Below are 19,555 nucleotides of genomic sequence, written 5' to 3' on the forward strand. Positions count from 1 at the left end.
ATTTTTAATTCATTATTTTCAAATCTTTTATACGTTACTTTTTGTACTTTCTAAAGTTAATTATAAAAAAATCATGGTGTGGGACTTGTAAGAAAATAAACTCAAATTTTTTAATTTTGTCAATTATTTACTTATTTTTATTAAATAAAATTGATAAAAAATATATATTTTAGTCGTTATATGGTCAAATTAGAAACATTTGTCCAAATGAATAACTATTAGGCCCCGTTTGTTTGGGGTTACAGAGAAGGGATGTGGATTACTAATCTCTTTAGTATTACTAATGGGGTGTTTGTTTTGAGAAATGGGGAGGGAACTATTAATCCCTTGGTATTAGTAGTCCCCTTGGAAGAGGGATTGGTAAGGAGGAAGTAGAGATAGTATTAGAAAAATAGTGAGGGATTAGAATTTTTTTTTATTTTTTTTATATTGGGATTTTTTAAAAAAATATAATGTTTAAGTTTTTATATTTTTTTATTTATTTTATTTAAAAATAATTTAATAATTTCTCACTATTAATCTCCTCACTATCAATTCATTCACTAATAATCCCTTCACTATGAATTTCCTCTATTCTATCTTTGAAAACAAACGGGGAGTTAAAGTTTAAAACAAAAACAAAATAAAGGCCCAACAATATGCCAATGGGCTGGATTTCATGGCTAAAGCCCAATTATCAAGGAAAAGATGGGCCTCAACCTCAATATTGTCGGAAAGAAGGAAGGCAAAAACAAGTAACGAAATCCACCGTCGATCAAACTCATCTACCGAAACCAGACTACCAACTGTAGACAAATTCAAAAATCACGACCACACTGGAATATTTTTTTCCCTCTCTCACCAGTCTCCTCTTTCTCCACCGTTTCTAGGGCTTCTTGAGGTTCCTGAGCTGCGCGGTCTCCTCTCTCTCTCTCTCTCTCTCCTCTCTCTCCGCACTTTTTGAGAGGGAGAGAGAAAGAGAGAAAAATGGCGGCACCTGAAGCTCCTATTTGCTACGTCGGAATAGCGAGAAAGTCCGCCGCTTTCCGTCTCATGAAACAAATGGTTAGTTCTCTCTCTCTCTCTCTCTCTATATATATATATATATATATAGCCAGAATAAGATTACCAAAAGAAATTTTTTTTTTGAAATTTCAGAACACAGTTGCTTTAGCTCAGGTTTGAATCTGTATGTGTGTGTAAATGTGTGTGTTCGATGAATTTTGATGGTGTGGAGATGCAATTGTGTTGTAGGGGTGGGAAGAAGGAGAAGGGCTTGGGAAAGAGAAGCAAGGGATCAAAGGATATGTCAGGGTTAAGAACAAACAGGACACTGCAGGTTCTTTTTTTCCTCTGATTCTTGTTTATTTATCAAATTCATCCTCTATTTTGCTGCCTAGAACAGAGAGTTCTTTTATTTTTTTTCTTTTAATTGTCTTATGAATCAAAGGAGCTAATAAGGTTAAACTTGTTGTGGGATGAGTTTTTCATTTATTATATTAGAAGAAATAAGAACAGTTCAAGACATATAGAGCAGTTTGACAGTTTAAAAATTACAACAGGTATTGGTGTAGATGAACCCAAAAATAAGTGGGCGTTTGATACATCACAGTTTGACAACATCCTCAAGAGATTGAAAGTGGTAATTCTCACATTTATCTTCGAATTAGATTTAATAACTTAAAAAAAAAAAAAAAAAAATTGTTCTTATGTTTTTCTGTCTGTAAATCTTTCTTTTTTATTTTTGCAGCAAGCAGCAGAAATCAAGGATGAAGGTACGTCAAGATGAAAATGAATTTATATTGCACTGAATATCATGATAGTTTGATGTGTATCCGCTTCGTATGCATCTTGCAGGTGTTGAAAAGGATGATGTTCAAGAGGTTGATACCGGTGTCACCACAGAGATTAATACAGTTGTCAAGTCTACTCGGCCCCAAGGAAGGTCAATATGGTTGCCCACATCAATGCTAGATTGGTTTTGAGTTTTTTTTTTTTTTTTTAAATTTATTTACTTGTTTATTTTTATTTCCTTCTTTAATAATCACCAGGTATAAGAAAAGAGAGAGAGGGAAACTTGTCCATGCATATTCTTCCGAGGATCTTGGAGGAATACTTGTGAGTTGCTAACCTTTGTAATTTAGGCCTTTTTGTTTTCTTTATATAGAGTTGATTGAATTGTGAGCTAGTTAATTTGTGCTGCCTAGTTATAAGTGGTGAATTAATTATTTGGCTCACTATGTTGTCTGAAGGTAGCAAATTATTTTTACAAAAATGAGGTTCTAAGATTTGGAAGTTTTTCCATCTGCTCCTATTTTCTTAATATTTTATTGTACAATTTTCAGAGGTTGCCTCTATTTTCTTGTTTTGACTATAATTTTTAATAGATTGTTGTAATTCTATGTAGAAAATCATAGCTAAATTGATTGCTTGAGAACATCTTTTTGCAATTTTCTGAATTTACTCAGGTTTCACGGAAGCCAGATTTAGATTGGTTGATCGAATTTGAATTGGTCAAATTTCAGATAGAAGGAAATTGGCTAAAAATTCTGAATATTTGGTGAAATTGGCAAAAGTTCATATTCGAAATTCAGGAAATGAATGGCTTTCTTATATTGTGTATTCATTTGGTTGAAATTTCAACAACAAAAGAAAAGGGTTGATAATCGACTGAATTGGAAGATTGTATAGTAATTTATGGAAATCCATTTTCATAGTATGGTTCACACTGAAGAGGGATAGTCTTTGGAGAAGAGTGATTGAGGGGAGATATGGCAGCATGTTGGGTGGGTAGGAAAGATACTATTAGATGTCCGTGTGGGGGCGGGTGGGCCTTTGGAAGAGTATTATGAGGGTTTGGTACGATTTCTTCCATCTTTCTTTCTTCAGGGTGGGGAATCGTTGCAGCATTTGATTTTGGCAGGTCATTTAGTGTGGTCATTGGCTGCTGATGGAGTTTTTTCTTGACTTGTACTATAGTTCAGTTGATAAGCAAGTTCTTGTGGCAGACTTGAGTGATCCTCCAGTGGTGGAGGCATTTGGGCCCCTCAGTTTATGAGGCCATTCCATGATTAGGAGATGGAATTTGTAGGGGGCTTTCTTGTAATGCTCCAAGGTTGTTGGATCGGATTTAGGGGAGCCAAAGGAGATTTTGGCTTGGAGACCTATCAGGAATAGTTTCTCTTGGTGAGATTGTTTTCTGCTGAGATGTGGGGAGGGATGATTTATCCTTTCCTTGTAAAAGGGGTATGGTGCTCCAAAGCCCCAAGGTGCATTGACAACTGTTAGGGAATCCATTTTGACTGCAGATAATTTGTGGCTGAGGTTGAAATTTTAGCAGATTTGTGTTTCATGTGTAGGTGCATAGGGTTTGGTTTTGTTAGGAGAAAGGATTAGGAATAATGAGAATGAGGAGAGCTGTTTATTGCGCTTGAAATTTCTTATTTCACTTTATTTTTGTTCTAAAGAATCAAAGATTCTTTCCCTCTTTGCATTTTGTAGAGTTTATGCAGGAATTGCATATTCTTGTAGAGATATAAAGGTATAGGTACAGTTTTTGATGTGTGCACCATGTGTATAGCGTTTGCACCTTTTATCTTTCTTCCTCTCTCTCTCTCTCTCTCTTTTTTTTTTTCTTCTTCTTCTTCTTCTTCTTCTGCCTATCTAATATAAAGAACTTAAAAATTTTGTCCGTTTGTATCTGTTCCCATTTTTATTGGAGATATAATTTTTTTGGTGTCGTGGTTTCGAAGATACTATGCTAAATTTTTTTACTATGAAGATAAACTATGTCAAAGTTATAAAAATTGTGTATTTGTGAAATTTGGTCATCAAATATGTTTAGTTGAGTTGAGTTGAATTATGTTGCAGAGGGAAGGTTCCATTTAGTTTTTCCAGGATTTAGAGCTTGTATATATACCAATTTTACTGTGTGACTAATTACCATGCAACCACAAAAGCTTACTTGAATTGATCACTTTATGGGAGCTATAATTGGCACATCCTTCTAGAATTCCATTCAGCCAAGTTTGGATGCTAGATTAAAGTGTTTTTCTTTTTCCTTTTCCCTCTTTTCTCGATTTAATATTTTCACTGCTTATTTTCTCTTGGTGTCACGTACTGTAGGTCAAAAAAGTTGAGCAATTTTCTGAGACAAACTCTAATCCGGTTGGCATATTGGAGTTGGTGGAAGAACCTGAAGCTGAAAATCATGTTATTGATGTTGAAGGTAAATAAATCTTGATGGAAAGCTGTACTTTTTCCTTGTAATGGATGACACCATTTGGGAAACCGTAATTCTATTTGCCATCACCTTCTGTTTTTGTTTTTGTTTTTTGTGGATGCAGGAAATGAAAAAAAAAAGATGTTTTCACTTGTTTTCAAAACAAGTTTTTACTCTTTATCCCTCCCCCACCACCCTCAGCCAGCACCCGCCACCCTTTTTCCCGTCTCTCTCTCTCTCTCTCGTTTTTGTTTTTGTATTTTATTTATTTTTTTTGAAAAGGGGACAGGGGGAGTGTTGAGTTAAGCCTATGTACGTGTTTCTGCTATGTATTTAGTTATCTATTTGTTATTTCTCTTTCGTGAAAGTAGTCTTCTCTTCTCACAGGTCCAGTATGATACGAATGAGCAAATTGCATTTATTCTTGGGATGTTGCATGTCAATACAAAGTTGATACCTTTCCTGAAACTTTAATTTCTCCAGTAGGTTTGATATACAATTATTGCGATGCCAACGATTTGGTTCAAATTCAAACCCCTTGTTCTTTTGATATGTTTTTTTTTAGTACGATTTTTTTAGGAACTATGTTTTCTCCAACTTTTGTTTTTTTTGTATTCTGATTATATTGTACTCCGTTCTGTACACAATGGTTTCTTGTTGAATTGTCTATGGATATGAAGTCTCTTTGATGTACTCTGGATTACAGTTTTCCATCTCTAGTTGTTGGATAGAGATCATGGTATCTATTTATTTTTAAATTAAAACCTGAGCATTGCTGCAGGAAACAAAGGTAACGATGTTTCGCTGGAATGGTGGGGTTATAAATCTGGATTTGTGTCAGGAGGTTTTCTTGGAGCAGAATCCAGGAGAAAGAAATCTCTCCCAGCCGAAAATACTCAAAAATCTCAGGAGAGGGTTGCTTTTCATGAAGAAGATCAAGAGAATCTTTACAACCTTGTCCAAGTATGTATTCTTGTTGCTTAACATGCCATTTACAAATTGTTCTAGTGTGTGGTTTTTTATGTTCATCCCTTTACAATGGGACCTTTTTCTCGACAGCTTTCAGTTGAACAATATCTATGCTGGTTTATTTCCACATTTTAATTTGTAGTATGTTGATTTTCTTGTGTGGTAAACTGAATTATTTAGCTTATCAAGTTCATAGTATAAATGAAATAATGACCAATTTTCCAGATGACTCTGTTGGTTGAGTTATTTGGTAGCTTAGTTGATAAGTCTTTTTGGTAGTTTGAAATGATTGAGCTCAGCACACATACACATAAAACGATCAAGCTAAAAAAGCTGTGTCGGAAGATTTTTCAGGATATAGTATTCATGCAAATCTTTATCTGCAGAATAAAGCAACATCTGGAAAACAAGGATTGGGCATCAAGGACCGGCCAAGGAAAATAGCTGGTTGCCACTTTCAAGGGAAAAAGATATCGTTTGATGACAGTGTTGATGAGGATTCTTCTGATTCTAGTTCTTCAAGAAAACGAAAATATGGTGACATATCACAACTAAACAAGAATGATGAACCAAAGATCAAGCTAAAAAAGTTGTGTCAGAAGCTTCTTCTTCAGGTATGACTTCTCGAGTTGCGAGCTCATCTGCGACAATATTCTATTTCTCACCACTGATTGGACTTTTTGTTGCAGGTAGCGGGAGAGTCATTAAAGCTGAAACAGCTCAAAGTTCTTATTGATGAACACTCTCCTGTTTTGTCTGACTTCTCAAAAAGAGAAGCTCTTGCTTTCTTGAAACGAAAGGTGTGATCTTAAGACTGCTTGTGGGGAATTTTTTGTGGGGAATTTTTTGTAGTTTATATCATGAATATTCAGTTTTTACTATAATTATAATTTTTTGGGATATGTTTTGCCTATGTAAATCAGACAGGACATTTTGTTTTCGCTTTGCAGCTAGAAAGCAGTGACAAGTTTTCTGTGGAGCGAAAAAGAGTGCGTCTCTTATCAAAAAGAGGCGATTAAGTTTTGCAGCTGTGCTAGGAAAACACATAAGATTTTCACAGAATAGGACACAGATGTGAGACAATAACGCATCTGTGTTATGTGAAAACTTTATGTACACTTAGATTTACTCTAGGTTTTGCTAGGAATTTTACTAGGACACTTATATTTTCACAGAATAGGACACTAATATTTGTACCGATTTGTACATTGCAGCTGAGACTAGTTAAATATTCTGCTTAACTTGTTTGTAGTTTGGTTTGTTGAAGAGGTTGGTTTGCATTCATTTTACTTTATGGTTCATTTTTTTGACCAAAGTATTGAATAAATTAATGACTTGCTTGTATTGATGGTGATCATACTTATCGGGATCTTTCCATTATTATGGTATTAACACATATGAGAACTTATATGCATGTACTTTGACTGTAAATTTTTATAAACTAAATTGATAATAAATGTAAGGTAGTCAAGCCTACTAAGGATCGATAAATAATCAGCTTCATTTTTTATTTTAAGATTTTCGTTAGTGTTTGCTAATTATATTGAAACATCTCTTGTAGAAGTTCGGAATTTTATAGTTTTAATTTAACACTTTTCAAAGCAATTTTTTCAACATGTTTGTGATAATAGTTTAAGATTTAATTATATGATGATTATTTTCTTTTCGTTTTCTTAATGTTTTGTAGAGGAAAAAATTAAGGAATATATCTGTACCCAATAAAAAATAAAATAAAAAAAATAAAAAAACTTTAGAATAAGAGATAGCCATATCTAAAGCGCATGGTGTATAATGATTTATATCCATTATGATGTTTTTATTATTTTGTATTACTAATATCAAGTTTAATATTTTTTTTACTACATTTATAAATTTGTTTATAAAAAAAAAAAAATTCATTATTTTTCTGACAACTTTTTCCTTTTTCAAAATACCAAATTATTATTATTATTTGAGAAATTTTTTGGCGTTCGTAATTCTTAATAATATTGGACAAATTAGATACTTTGTCAAAATTATTGTTAATAGTAATTTTGGACAAATATTGAGTATCCAATATGTAAGTCACGGGTTTTATACCGTTCATACCACTCATAATATGATACACAATCACAAACAAATTATATTTATACTGTATTTGGTTAAGGAATTTGAAGAAAGATTTGAAAAGAGAAATAAAAAAGGTAAGTGAAATATGAATAAAATATACTTACATTTCACTTAATTTCACACACATTTTCATTTTCTCTTTCTAAATCATTTCTCAAATCTCTTAACCAAACATAACATTAGTGGGATTAGAAAATGAAGGGATTTACAAGCATGTCTTACTAACAAGTTGTTCAAATAGATTACTTGATAGTCAATAATTACTAAAAGAAACCACAAATATAAGTTGTTGAGTATCCTATATGGATTCTATACAATAGGTCATATGACACTACACGACAAAGGGGCGAGACTTAAAAACAAATAAGTTATCCAAATGTCTATCACAACTATAAAAATAATTTGACAGGCAATAAAGAAATATATGAATAAAATTATTAAGTAGTTTATATACATTCTATAACATATGTGGTGTGGTGCTACACAATTTATGTGATTCACAGCGTCACATATTTTGACAATAAATCACATATAATGAGACCAAAAAGTGGCCAGACTTACAAACAGGTATCACTAACAAGTTGCGGCCCCATTGACAAGTTGTTCGAATGTGTATGTGTTGTGAAATACCCACTTGACATATGCCATGTGCCATGTGATGTAACATCTCTCAATCAAAGGATTTGAAAACACGGTTTCTTTCAAGTTTTGGTCAAAATTCAAAAGAGTGTTGTTGTCCAAAAAAGAGAAGAAAGAAAAGAGGGGAGGTGTTGAGAATACAGTCCCCAAATCCAAAACACACAGCTTTCAAACGTCAATACTTCCAAACCTATTTACACGCCTAAAATGGCTGATAAGCTACATATTTGTCGGGTGTATGGCATGGTGGAGTAGATTGGGCCAAAACAAGAGATGGTAGTGCTCTAATGGAGATGAAGAAGAATATGTTATTAGGCATGGTAGTAGTATGGTGGCCTGGTCCACTAAATGTCCATTCCTACCCTAGCCCTAAGCCTTAATTACTTATATTTTTTTTTAATATTCTTGTATTGATAGAATTTTTATACTAATGATATGAGATTTTATGATTTTTTTAATTTTAAATTAAAGCGTTTATTAAATATTGTTGTCACATTATTTTGAAACACATTCGGTTAGGAAAATAAAAGGCATAAACAGATTTTCATCAGTTAGACACTAAACAACGAGCCCCGCTTGTATTAATGTGGGCTCCAATACATTTGTGACTGTTGGTAAAAAAAATTAGGTAAGAAATTTGTTTATGTATATAGTATTACTATTATTTTGTTAAACTCCCATAAAAATCATATTTTGACTTTTATATGAAGAATATACAGTAGTAGTTTGGAAAATGATTTGAAAATTGAAAATTTATACAAAAATAAACACATCTAGAAGGATTTTTCATTAATATTTTTGAAATTATGAAGACAATAGTGGTTATTTCGATTAAAAATGAAATACAAAAAGACTTATTACTCTGTATAAAAATTATGTATAAAAGTTAAAGTTAATATGTCATTCCTCTGCTGGTAGTGTTTAGCTCATTTGAATGAGGCTAGAATGAAAGTTGTTTCGTTAGAATATACACTCTCATCTTTGATTGGATAAAAAAAAAAGAATTTACATTAAAAATAGTGTCATCATTCACAATGACGTAGTCAGGAATTTCCTTTAGCGGGGTCATGTAACAAAATATCATCAATTTCATATATCATATTTTTAATTCTACACAATCTGTCAACATTAACATTCACATAATACTCCGTAAATTTCATATATTCCCAAATCACATTGGCAAAAGTAGGTGGAATTCAAAATCATCAATATAGTTAACTAGAAAAATTAGAATTTGATCCAAGAGAGGTTAATAGAATGCTTGTTCAAAATCATCAATAAGTCCCAAAATCTCAAAACTTAATAAGCCCCAAAAAAAACCCTAGGCATAGTTGCTATATAATCCCAAATATTGACAATCCATCAACACAATTGAATCACAGAAAGAAAGAAAGAAAAAATAAATAAAAAAAAAAGAAGAGAGAGAGACAGAGAGAGAAAGAGAAAAGGTTTTAGAGTAAAAGAAAGCTAACCTTGGTGCCACAATCAAAGACCAAATGGCCTAAACTAGATTAAAAGCCTCGGCAATCATAACTACCGCAGTGAATGAACGAAAACCCGAACGAATGAACAAGTTTCTGCAACTGGAATGAAACATTGGAGAGAAAAAGAATGAAAGAAGAAACAACGTGATAGTAAGAGACAACCAAAGCAATAGTCGATGGAGAGAACCAAAAGTTAATGTCCAGTCTCCAAGACGAATAAACAAACGTTTGGTTTGTTTCTAGAAACCTAAATTTTTGAATAAAGTTTGATTTTGTTTTCATTTACTGGGGTCAATTTGTAAAAGTTTAAAAAATAATTTATTTTATTTAGGCCCACTAGGTTTAATTTGTAAATACTCATAATTTTTTATATATACTCTATCAAAAATTTGAAGTTGAGTGGTGTCAATTGACACCACTGTTCAAATCATAGCTCTGCCCCGATAATTCACCAATTCTATTACTAAAAATCATTTTAGCAAAGCAAAAACTATGTAAGAGTATTCATAAAAAGGAATAACTTATTCAAATTGAATGACCATTCAATTTTTCTTCCGCAAGGAATTCTAATCTATAAATCAAAAGATTTTTCTTCTTTCAAAACTCCATTTATGCTTTATCTTCCCAAAAGACGAGTTTTTTTTTTTTTTTTTTTTTGGATTTTTCTCACTTTTGTCATTTATATGAAAAACTATTTTGATCATTATTAAGAACTCATTCCAGCATAGATTGCCCATAGATATTCTCAAGATTTGGGTGCCTAACGCTGTGTTTGACTGTATTTGACTGGGAGATTTGGCAAGGGATTTAGAAAATAAAAGAAAAAATGTGTGTGAAATTAGGTAAAATATAAATATATTTTATTCATATTTCACCTATTTTTTCTTTTTTTTTTTTCTAAATCTATTTTTAAATCTTCAAACTAAATACAGTGTAAGTGAAATTTGAAGCCTACTGTTCGTATATCTTCGTCCTCATTTTTCAATGGTCGTATTTTCAGCACCGTCATGGGTATGGTGGGTATGCTTCTGTTTTCAACAAAAGCAATAAAAAGTCACTAAAAAATAATACACTAAAGTGCAACTTGCAAGCACGGGTGTCAAACAATTTGAATAAAAAAGTACAAATTAAAAAAGAAAAAATAGGAATAGAAAGAAATATTCCAAAATGAATGGTAGTTTTTGAAAATGGTAATTGATCAAAATAAAATGGAAAATAGTAGACTTTAGTTTTTGAAAAAAAAAAAAAAAGAAGAAGAAAAAACCCTTGAAAAATGGTTAATATTACTGAATGTACTAGTTGATTGTTAAAAATATGTAATCAATTTCTGCAAAATGTGAAATTTTAATAGTTAACAGTTTGGAGAAGAAATATATATAGATAGATTTTTCTAATTGATGGAATTTTAACCCAATATTCGATTTGTAATAACTCTCATTGTGCCCAAAATTTCATTTACATACATAGCTACACATAAAATAGGGAATGCACTTTATCACAATTGACGTAATATAATTTCAAATTAGCATAACAAATTGTCTAAAATTTTTGGTTCATGTAACAAAAGTTTGTGACTTGGTTACAATATTTTTTGTTACGCCAATTCATGGTAAGGTTATGTATTTTTTGGTTGATGTTACGAAATTTTATAGTAAAATTATACCAATTTATAATAAGGAATATATGGTACACATAAAATTTTCCAATAAAATAATACATTTTGTATTGTGAAAAAACTAAGAATCCCAAGAGTTAACCAAACTTAACAGAGTTTGAGCTCTAGATCTTATTCCCTTCAACAGACCCAAAAAATGTGAATGGAATTTTAAAATATTTTTTAACCTTTCTTTACGTTTCACAAAAGCAAGCTTGACTGACTATCATTTAAAAAATAAAAATAAAAATAAATTTTAATTTTTTTATTTAGAATGTGATGTGGAAATAAGATTTCCATTTATTGTCTACAGAAATTTATTTTGTTGAAAAAGTATTAACTCATTTGCACAATTTATTTTCTGCCAAAAAACCTAAACTAGTCAAAGATAAATGCGAGAGACCTACAATTTATGTTTTACAATTCATCTATAATGATATGATAAAAAAATTGGACCTCACACATGGCTATTTTGAAAAGATGGTTATAATTAGCTTTTTAGTTAAAAGTTGATTATAAGCTGATTATAATCAACTTTTTGTGAGAGAAGGAAGTGGATTATAATCTGAGAAGTGGATTATAACCCACTTCCCAAAACAGTTGAGCGTGTTAAAAGTTGACAAATAACTTGTCATGTGGGACTTTGAATTATTCAAATTGAATATTAGGTCTCAATTTTCCTTCGCAAAATTTTCTTATGCTAAAATAACTATTGGAAAAGTTGAAAAAAAAATAAAAAATGGCAATCTCATTCCAATTAAGAGTTATATTCTCATTTTTTAAAGCCACTTAAACAACAGTGAGATTTTCTACTTCCCCTTTTCATTCCTATTAACATGGCCTTTACATTAATTCTCCCTAAAAAGAAACAATAGTACCAAGTGTGAAACCACCAATACATCAAAAGTTTGCAATTTATCAATTAATTAAAAAAATAATCACAAGTTTTGTATTGTTAGGTCGGTCTAAGCTGCTTTGTTTGGCTTTTGGCAATCTTACAAAGACCAACATCCCAAATTCTCATTTTCTGCTTCTTGTTTCAATTATTATGTGGGCTAAAATATTTTATGTGAATTTTTTATTCTCTTATCGAACTTTTTATACGGGATGGTAGATTTTATTATTTTTTAAATGTGTTCAACTTTATTTATATAATATATGACTTGTGTTACGTGAAGCTACATAGAAGTTATTTGTCACAAATACCAATTTTTTTATAGTGATAAAAATTTGAAAATAAAATCCAAAATTTCAAACTCGAATTATCCAAAAAAGCCACTCTGGACATTAAAAATAAGAAAAGAAAATGAATCACTCCAAAATTAGTTGAGCTACTCGTGATTTATCCAATTGTTAACTTCGAAACTCTAAAATTAGTCGAGCTATACACAAACTAGACCTGACACCCACTTATAAATATATATATAAAAAAATATATACATATCAATTTTTCTAATGATTAGTGTCAGTGTTATTTAGTTATTTTTATAAAAAAAATGCTAATTATAGATCTTCGGACCTTTTTTTTTAATATTTGATAAATATGTAAAAGTGTGTTGAAATGTTAAAAATAAGTAAATAATTTTTAAAAAAATATTAAAATAAATAAAAGTGTATTAAAATATGTAATTATTGTATTCAGATTTAAATTTTTTTTGGTCATTATACGACCCTAATTTATTAAGAAACATCTTGTTAAAATTTTGTTTTAATGTCACATACTGATAAATTTGTCCCATCATTATATATATATATATATATACAGTGATGCTACGTAACTCAAAACCCCTCCCCCGAATCCCCTGAACCAAAAACGACGCCGTTTTTGGTTCGTTTTTTTTTTTTTTTTTTTTTTTTTGCAGATCAGAACCAGGAAGAAGAAGGAGGAAGAGGAGGGAGGAGGAGGGACTGGGGGGAGGAGGAGGAGGGACTGAAGGGGGCATAATATTCGGGGGAGGAGGAGGAGGAGGCAGAGGCGGGGAGGAGGATGTGGAGGCGGAGGGGCGGTCAGAGCTGGAGCTGCTGCTACCACTGCGATGAGCTGGCGGTGAGGCGACGATGGCAGGCGGCGAGGCGGCGAGGCTCGCAACCCTCTTCTTCCTTCTTCTTCTCTCTTTCTCTCCCTCTCCCTCTCCCTCTCCCTCTTCCTCTTCCCCTGCGTTTCAGTTTCAGACTGAAAATGGAGGGAAAAAATGAAAAAAAAAAAAAAAAACCTAATGCCCAAAATGACGTCGTTTTGGGCATTAGGGAGATTCAGGAGAAAAAAGTCTCGAGCTACCAAACATTTCCCATATATATATATATATATATATATTTGCATGTGTTATTATTATTATTATTATTATTATATTTTTGCATGTATTATTATTATTATTTTATATATCATTATTAATATTGTATTGCATCAATCGGAGTGTCTGGTTACGTATGCATGACACAATAACTTTTTATGTACCAAAAAAAAAGAAAATTCCCTATATCCAGCTGGTGTTCATATATTCTTTTAGTCCCCCCCCCCCCCCCAAAAGCCATTTGTCAACAATGAGAAGCGAGTTAGTTGAATTGAATGCGTGTTACTTTCGCCTTTTCGTTCCCTTTGACATTTGCACATAGTCAACCCCAATCCAATTCAAAAATACAAATACAAATCCAAATTAAAGATCAAGATCAACACAGACCTCTCAACTCAACCCATCTATTTCCCAACTCTCTATCTCTCTCCAATATTTATATATACACATAAACAAACTTGTCCTCTATATTCTTTTCTCTAGCAACTGATAACAAAGTCTGCACCTCTGGTTCTCTCTTCTCTTCCTCTTCAATTCTCTCCAATTCTCTGTTTGGCTTGACAATCAGTTCTCAATGATGAGTGAATTCATCGGTGGCGGCGATGGGGATTTGCAAGCTGTCGTTAGAGGATTCAACAATGACTTCACCATGGACAACCCATCTGCAACATGCTTTGCTTCTGCATCTACTATACAACAAGATTATGATGACTTTGATTTCAGTGCCTTTCCTGATTTATTTGAAACAACTACTAGTACTACTACAACAGTTTTAGATGAATTAGATGAACTTTACAAGCCCTTTTACCCTGTGTTGAATTTGAATCCTCTCTCTTCTCCTCCACAAACCATCCTTTCTTCTTCTTCATCATCTTCCACTTCTGTTTCTGGTGGAGGAAAGAGAGAGCCAGAAAAGGAGCCTTTTTGTGGGTCTGCTGGTGATGTTGTTTCTGGTGCTGCTGCTACTACTGCTGTTGGAGTTAAATACAAGAGGAGGTTAGTTGATCGAAAGGGTTTCTTGTTTTTGAAAATTTAGAAATATTTGAAGTTTTGAGTTTGCTAAAAATTTCTATTTTTAATGAGAAGTTTTCACTTGTTTTTATCAGGAAGACTCAGCACAAAAGAGTGGTACTTCAAGTTACAGCTGAAGGTCTTTCCTCTGATACCTGGGCTTGGCGTAAATATGGCCAGAAACCCATCAAAGGATCTCCCCATCCAAGGTACCCCTCTCTCTCTCTCTCTCTCTCTCTTAAATATTGGAGGTAACGTTGATATATCACAAGACACCATCTAATTAGCAATTTTGATTTACTATATGGACATAACAATGTTCGATTAGTTGGAGGCAAATCTTGTTTGCTTAGTTCAATTGCGACTTTTTATTAATAGATAATACCACATAAGGTGATATTATCATTATACTTTATATTTTTTTCTCTCTATATAACTTATAAGATTTTAAATAAAGAAATAATATTAATCTCGACTACAGTATAATATATTAAAATTTAAAAATATTGAATTACTTGATGAATCGAAATCTTTTGAAGTGAGATTTTGAAATTAATTGTAAAGTAATAAACATTTCTTTAGCCTAATGTACAATCACATTATAAGATAGATAATCCTTATCCTATCCAATTATTTTAAGATTCTTTGAATGTGAAGCAATTATTATTGTTATCCATAAAAATATGCCAATTTCTTTCTCTTTTGGTTTCCCAACCATACACGTAGATGACTGATATATATATTGCTTGGTGAAAAAACAGGAGCTATTACAGGTGCAGCAGCTCAAAAGGATGTCTAGCAAGAAAACAAGTCGAACGGAGTGAATCTGACCCTGAAATGTTTGTCGTAACCTACACCGCCGAGCACTGCCACAGCCAGCCAACTCGCCGGAGCTCTCTTGCTGGAACAACCCGACACAAGTTCTCTACCCCTAAAAGCTCCGCCATCACTGGCGGTGATTCTCATTCGGATGGTTCTCCGATTTCTTCCTCAGCTCTATCTCCACCGTCACCAACCCCTTCATTAAAGAAAAAGAGCACAGAAGAAGAAGATGAACAACGAATGAGGATTATTGAAGACGGCCAACATGATGATAATGGACTTGTGATATACGATATGATATTGAGCGATGATCTGCTTTTAGGGTTTGATGAACTCGATAGATTGATGAACTCTGATGTAGCCTACAATGGTGGTTTCCAAGAACAGTACTCACCGATGATCTTTCCTTACTGAATGAGATGGCATACAATACCAACTTAAATTTTAGAAAAATACCAAAATTTTCCCTCGCCAAAATCACTGATATAAGAGAAAATATTCGTATTTATAGATTTGATTATAATCTTATATGTAGATGCTAACATTTTTTATTATATCAGTAATTTTGGTGAACAAAGATTTCGGTGATCGTTAGCAGAGATGTATAAATTTTCACTTCTAAAAGTTCCAACTGTTGGTTGGGCTGTGTGAATAGGAAGTGAAAAATGAGGTGTTTTAATTGATGTGTCTTAGAGTTGTTGATGTACAATTAATCCAATATGAAACTTGAGAATTTAGTGATTGTCACAGAATGTGTACTTACCTTTTTTTCAAACTTTAAGAAAGAAATTCATATGGGAGTGTAAGGCATTGCATATTCCCCGGTGAATAATGTTAGGGATCATGAAAAAAATATTATGAAATGCATCATGAAGATTTTTCATCTCTTGATTAGTGTGTGGTGTTATTGTGTGGGTAATCCAAAGGTTGAGAATCTTTCATGATAATTTTCATGATATTATTTTCATGATCCCTAACATTATTTGGAATAGTCCAATCTATGATCTCCAACAAATATTAAGTTAAAATGGTGATATAATGACTACTAAAGGATTAGTTAAGTTGTAAAGATCTGAGAATAAAATTTAAAAAGTTACTTGAAAATTTACTAACTCGTAGCGGTGTCAATTAATAAATAAGTAAATAATATGAAGCAAAATACTTAATAGTTTTTAATCACCATTACACCCTGTATTTATTCCTTAATGAGGCGCAAAAACTCTTTGACTATTGAGCTAATCCCATTGATAGTAATTATTCGTTAATGAGGCGCAACAACTCTTGACTATCCAGCTAATCCTCCATTGATTATTCTATTATTATTTGCTCTTATTATATATCATGAGGATTATAATACATATAAATATCTTTTGCACAATTATTGGTGCAATAATGAAGTAAACTCAACTTCGATACGTTAGGATAATTTTATTTAGGATCCAGCTTGTCTCAAGTTGAGATCAAGATTGGACCCGTCCAGTTTGACTCATGGAGCTCATTTTTTGGGCTCGTTTTGATAATCCGAATCGTTAAATGTGTAGAACTTGTCGAATACTACATGTCTGTAAAAAATCACGTTGATCGGATATCAATAGTTATGTGATCAAATCAGTTTGTATAAAAAAATAGACGGTAAAACAATTAACGGTTAATAAAAAACTATTTTGTTCACATAGCTATCGATATCCGATCAATGTGATTTTTTACAGGCATATAGTACTCGACGAGTTCTACACATTGAACGGTTCGGATTATCAAAACAGAACCCGTGGTGGACTCCCACAAATCTAACAATACAATCCAATCTGACCTTAGACTGGACTAAAGTCACTTCCTTTTATTTTATATATGAATTTGTGGGTGACAACCGTGTCGGCTGCCTAGCCAAGCACAGACTGAGGATAGATAATGACACTCAATCAAATACTTAATCTTAAATGATAAGCCTATCATAATTAAGGAAATCAAATTATGCACACATTAAAACATATTACTTAATTGATTTAAAATTGTGAGATTTTATTGAAGAAAATATTTATTGATTGCACTTATTATTGTCCATTTTATTGTTGTAAACAATCATGTAATATATTTTATTTATACTTTGAAAATTTGTAACAAAATTAAACTCTTGATTTAAAAAAATCAATATTTGGTGGTCCAGAGACATCATCAATCACCAAACATCATGTCCTTGCCGTTCTCTAATAACTCAACACAAAATTATGAATTCCACCTCTCTACCAATTACAATATTTCTGGTCATCATGTAACCACTAAATAACTTCTCAAGGTTTATTGTGATTTTTTTATTTTTTATTGCTCCTTATCTATGCTCTCGAACCTTGTATAGTCATCTTTGTATTTAATTTGGATTGGAGCTGAAGCACTAAGATTTTTTTAAAAAAAATTCATACGAAGAAAAATAAAAATATAAAATGTATTGGAATTAATTACAAAAATCAAACCGTAAGGTGATAATCATTTGTGAAACAAAGGGCCATTTATAAAGTCACTTTCATTCTTGTCCAATTGGCTGCCCTGAAGCAACCTAAAGATTTCTAGAAAAAAAAAGGTAAAAAAAAAAAAGAAGTAAATTACAATTAGAACGTATGTATTAATTTCACTTTATCTCAAATATTTTAATTATATTTTAATTGGGACCATCAATCTCTTAAATTTTTTTATCATGTACCATGTCACTCAACAGTAAAATTTTAATTACGAAACTTATGAAAAATAGTTATATAGCAATTATGTGCAGTTGTCACATGACTATTTTGTTAGAAAAATGATTTTTGGGGACTTTAATTTAATATTAAAGTGTGGTGACTTTAATTAAAGATTAAAGTGTGTCCCAACCACCTATTGTGTTGGGTCCAAGTGAGTCTAGATACTTTGCATTGAGATCTTTACACCACAGATAGAATGGCCAAAAACCATTGAGATTTGAATGAGAAATTACCTCATGAAGTTAGCTTCATGGAAAAAAAGGTAATAAAGTTTGTAGCTCCTGCATTAATGGGGTTTGTAACTCCTGCCTTTATTGCAGAGGTTAATGGTGCATTATGAACAGCCATAAAGGCTGGAGGCTCTTCCTCTCTCCCCTATACATGTATAAATTGAGACCCTACTGTCAAGTCTCAAACACAAAAATTTTTACTTCCATTTTCATAAGTCAGTTTGCCTGAAAGTTCCTACAGTGAGAGAGTGCTGCCACTGTTTTGTTCGCTAAGCTAGACAGAGAGTGCTTCTGCCGTAGCTGGTTTTGACCGTCGTATCCTGGGAGACAGACGCCGGGATTCCTCAAGCACTCGACCAGTGAGGCGGCGAAATCTGTTTTAAGGAAACTGCTTCCGTGCAGGCTTCGGTTTCGTCTCTTTACCCTTTTTTTGTTTTGTGTATTTCTGTTGAAATTTAGTTGTAATTATTAGCATGTGTTCTTAGTATATATATAATTTGATTTCTTCATAAATCTATTTATTTAATTTCAAAATTTGAACAAGAAGCTTAAAACAGATTTCTCATATATGTTTTCCTATGAAATTGATCGAATAGATTTATATAGACATTTGTATAATGTTACTAGGAACTGTTGCGGAATTGCTCCCTATTTCAATGATTGTAAATTATGCAATGTGATTCTCTAATTGTTTAGTTTAATTAGAATGCTCTATTATAATTTGTATACTTAATTGTATTACTCTGATCTTATTTTATGAGTATGGTTCATCATTTCCCTACTATGATTTGCATGAATTTTAAGGTTATAAAATATAATTTATTGATGTTGCAATTTTGACATGCTAATTCTATTCTATTCTAGGTTTTAATTTGTTACATGCTTATTATTTTCTAGACTAGATTACATTATTTAATCTTTAGAATTTTTGCATGTTAATGGTTGAATGGTTATATACTTGAAGTGTTTGATTATTAGTTTATTACATATAAACAATTCAAATTATTTACATAAATCGCATGCTACTTATTTGGTTTCATCCTATTTGTCTAATGTTGCATATGTATATTTTGATTTTGCATGCTTCTAGCTTTACTATCTAATTTGCATGTGAAATTGCTTCTAGTTTTCTAGAGTTATACACATGAGTTATTTCCATGAATAGTGTGTGATTTAATTGGATGAATTAAAGTTTGAATTAAATGTAGTTCTTTGGAGTTATAAAATTTGTGTAACTTGACTATATTTATTTACATGGTTATTGTGAATTAAATTCTTATATAATTTATGGCAATTAATTTTTTAATTTAATGTAGAAGTTATAAGGTTTTGTAACTTGTATAGTATCTTAATTCCTTAGTTATTTTGCTATTCTATGATTTGCTAGAAGGTTAAATAATATTTGATTGTATG

At 31.9% G+C, this 19,555-nt stretch overlaps 2 protein-coding genes across 2 annotated transcripts; both read left to right on the forward strand.

Moving 5' to 3' along the window:
* Positions 1-732: 732 nt before the first annotated feature.
* Positions 733-6,514, forward strand: LOC114313392 (G-patch domain-containing protein 1). Its single transcript, XM_028259779.2, has 11 exons — positions 733-1,044; positions 1,234-1,318; positions 1,542-1,621; positions 1,730-1,754; positions 1,837-1,924; positions 2,031-2,097; positions 4,105-4,207; positions 4,983-5,164; positions 5,557-5,784; positions 5,860-5,970; positions 6,121-6,514. The coding sequence occupies exons 1-11, from the start codon at positions 967-969 to the stop codon at positions 6,187-6,189; spliced, it is 1,116 nt and encodes a 371-aa protein (XP_028115580.2). The 5' UTR covers positions 733-966; the 3' UTR covers positions 6,190-6,514.
* A 6,843-nt stretch (positions 6,515-13,357) lies between these two features.
* WRKY29 (WRKY family transcription factor) lies at positions 13,358-15,927 on the forward strand. The gene is made up of 3 exons (XM_028259778.2): positions 13,358-14,343; positions 14,454-14,567; positions 15,120-15,927. The coding sequence occupies exons 1-3, from the start codon at positions 13,922-13,924 to the stop codon at positions 15,592-15,594; spliced, it is 1,011 nt and encodes a 336-aa protein (XP_028115579.2). The 5' UTR covers positions 13,358-13,921; the 3' UTR covers positions 15,595-15,927.
* Positions 15,928-19,555: the final 3,628 nt, after the last annotated feature.

Source organism: Camellia sinensis, chromosome 11 (genome assembly GCF_055761805.1).
Source record: "Camellia sinensis isolate YWXY chromosome 11, ASM5576180v1, whole genome shotgun sequence".
Lineage (NCBI taxonomy): Eukaryota > Viridiplantae > Streptophyta > Magnoliopsida > Ericales > Theaceae > Camellia > Camellia sinensis.

Bases quoted from the DNA above. Each gene is read 5' to 3' on its own strand.
- LOC114313392 (XM_028259779.2), top strand. From the start codon at position 967: ATGGCGGCACCTGAAGCTCCTATTTGCTACGTCGGAATAGCGAGAAAG. The intron at 1,622-1,729 runs GTAATTCTCACA...TTATTTTTGCAG, and splicing joins TCCTCAAGAGATTGAAAGTG to CAAGCAGCAGAAATCAAGGA. The intron at 1,755-1,836 runs GTACGTCAAGAT...TGCATCTTGCAG, and splicing joins AGCAGAAATCAAGGATGAAG to GTGTTGAAAAGGATGATGTT.
- WRKY29 (XM_028259778.2), top strand. From the start codon at position 13,922: ATGATGAGTGAATTCATCGGTGGCGGCGATGGGGATTTGCAAGCTGTC. The intron at 14,344-14,453 runs GTTAGTTGATCG...TGTTTTTATCAG, and splicing joins GGAGTTAAATACAAGAGGAG to GAAGACTCAGCACAAAAGAG. The intron at 14,568-15,119 runs GTACCCCTCTCT...GTGAAAAAACAG, and splicing joins AAAGGATCTCCCCATCCAAG to GAGCTATTACAGGTGCAGCA.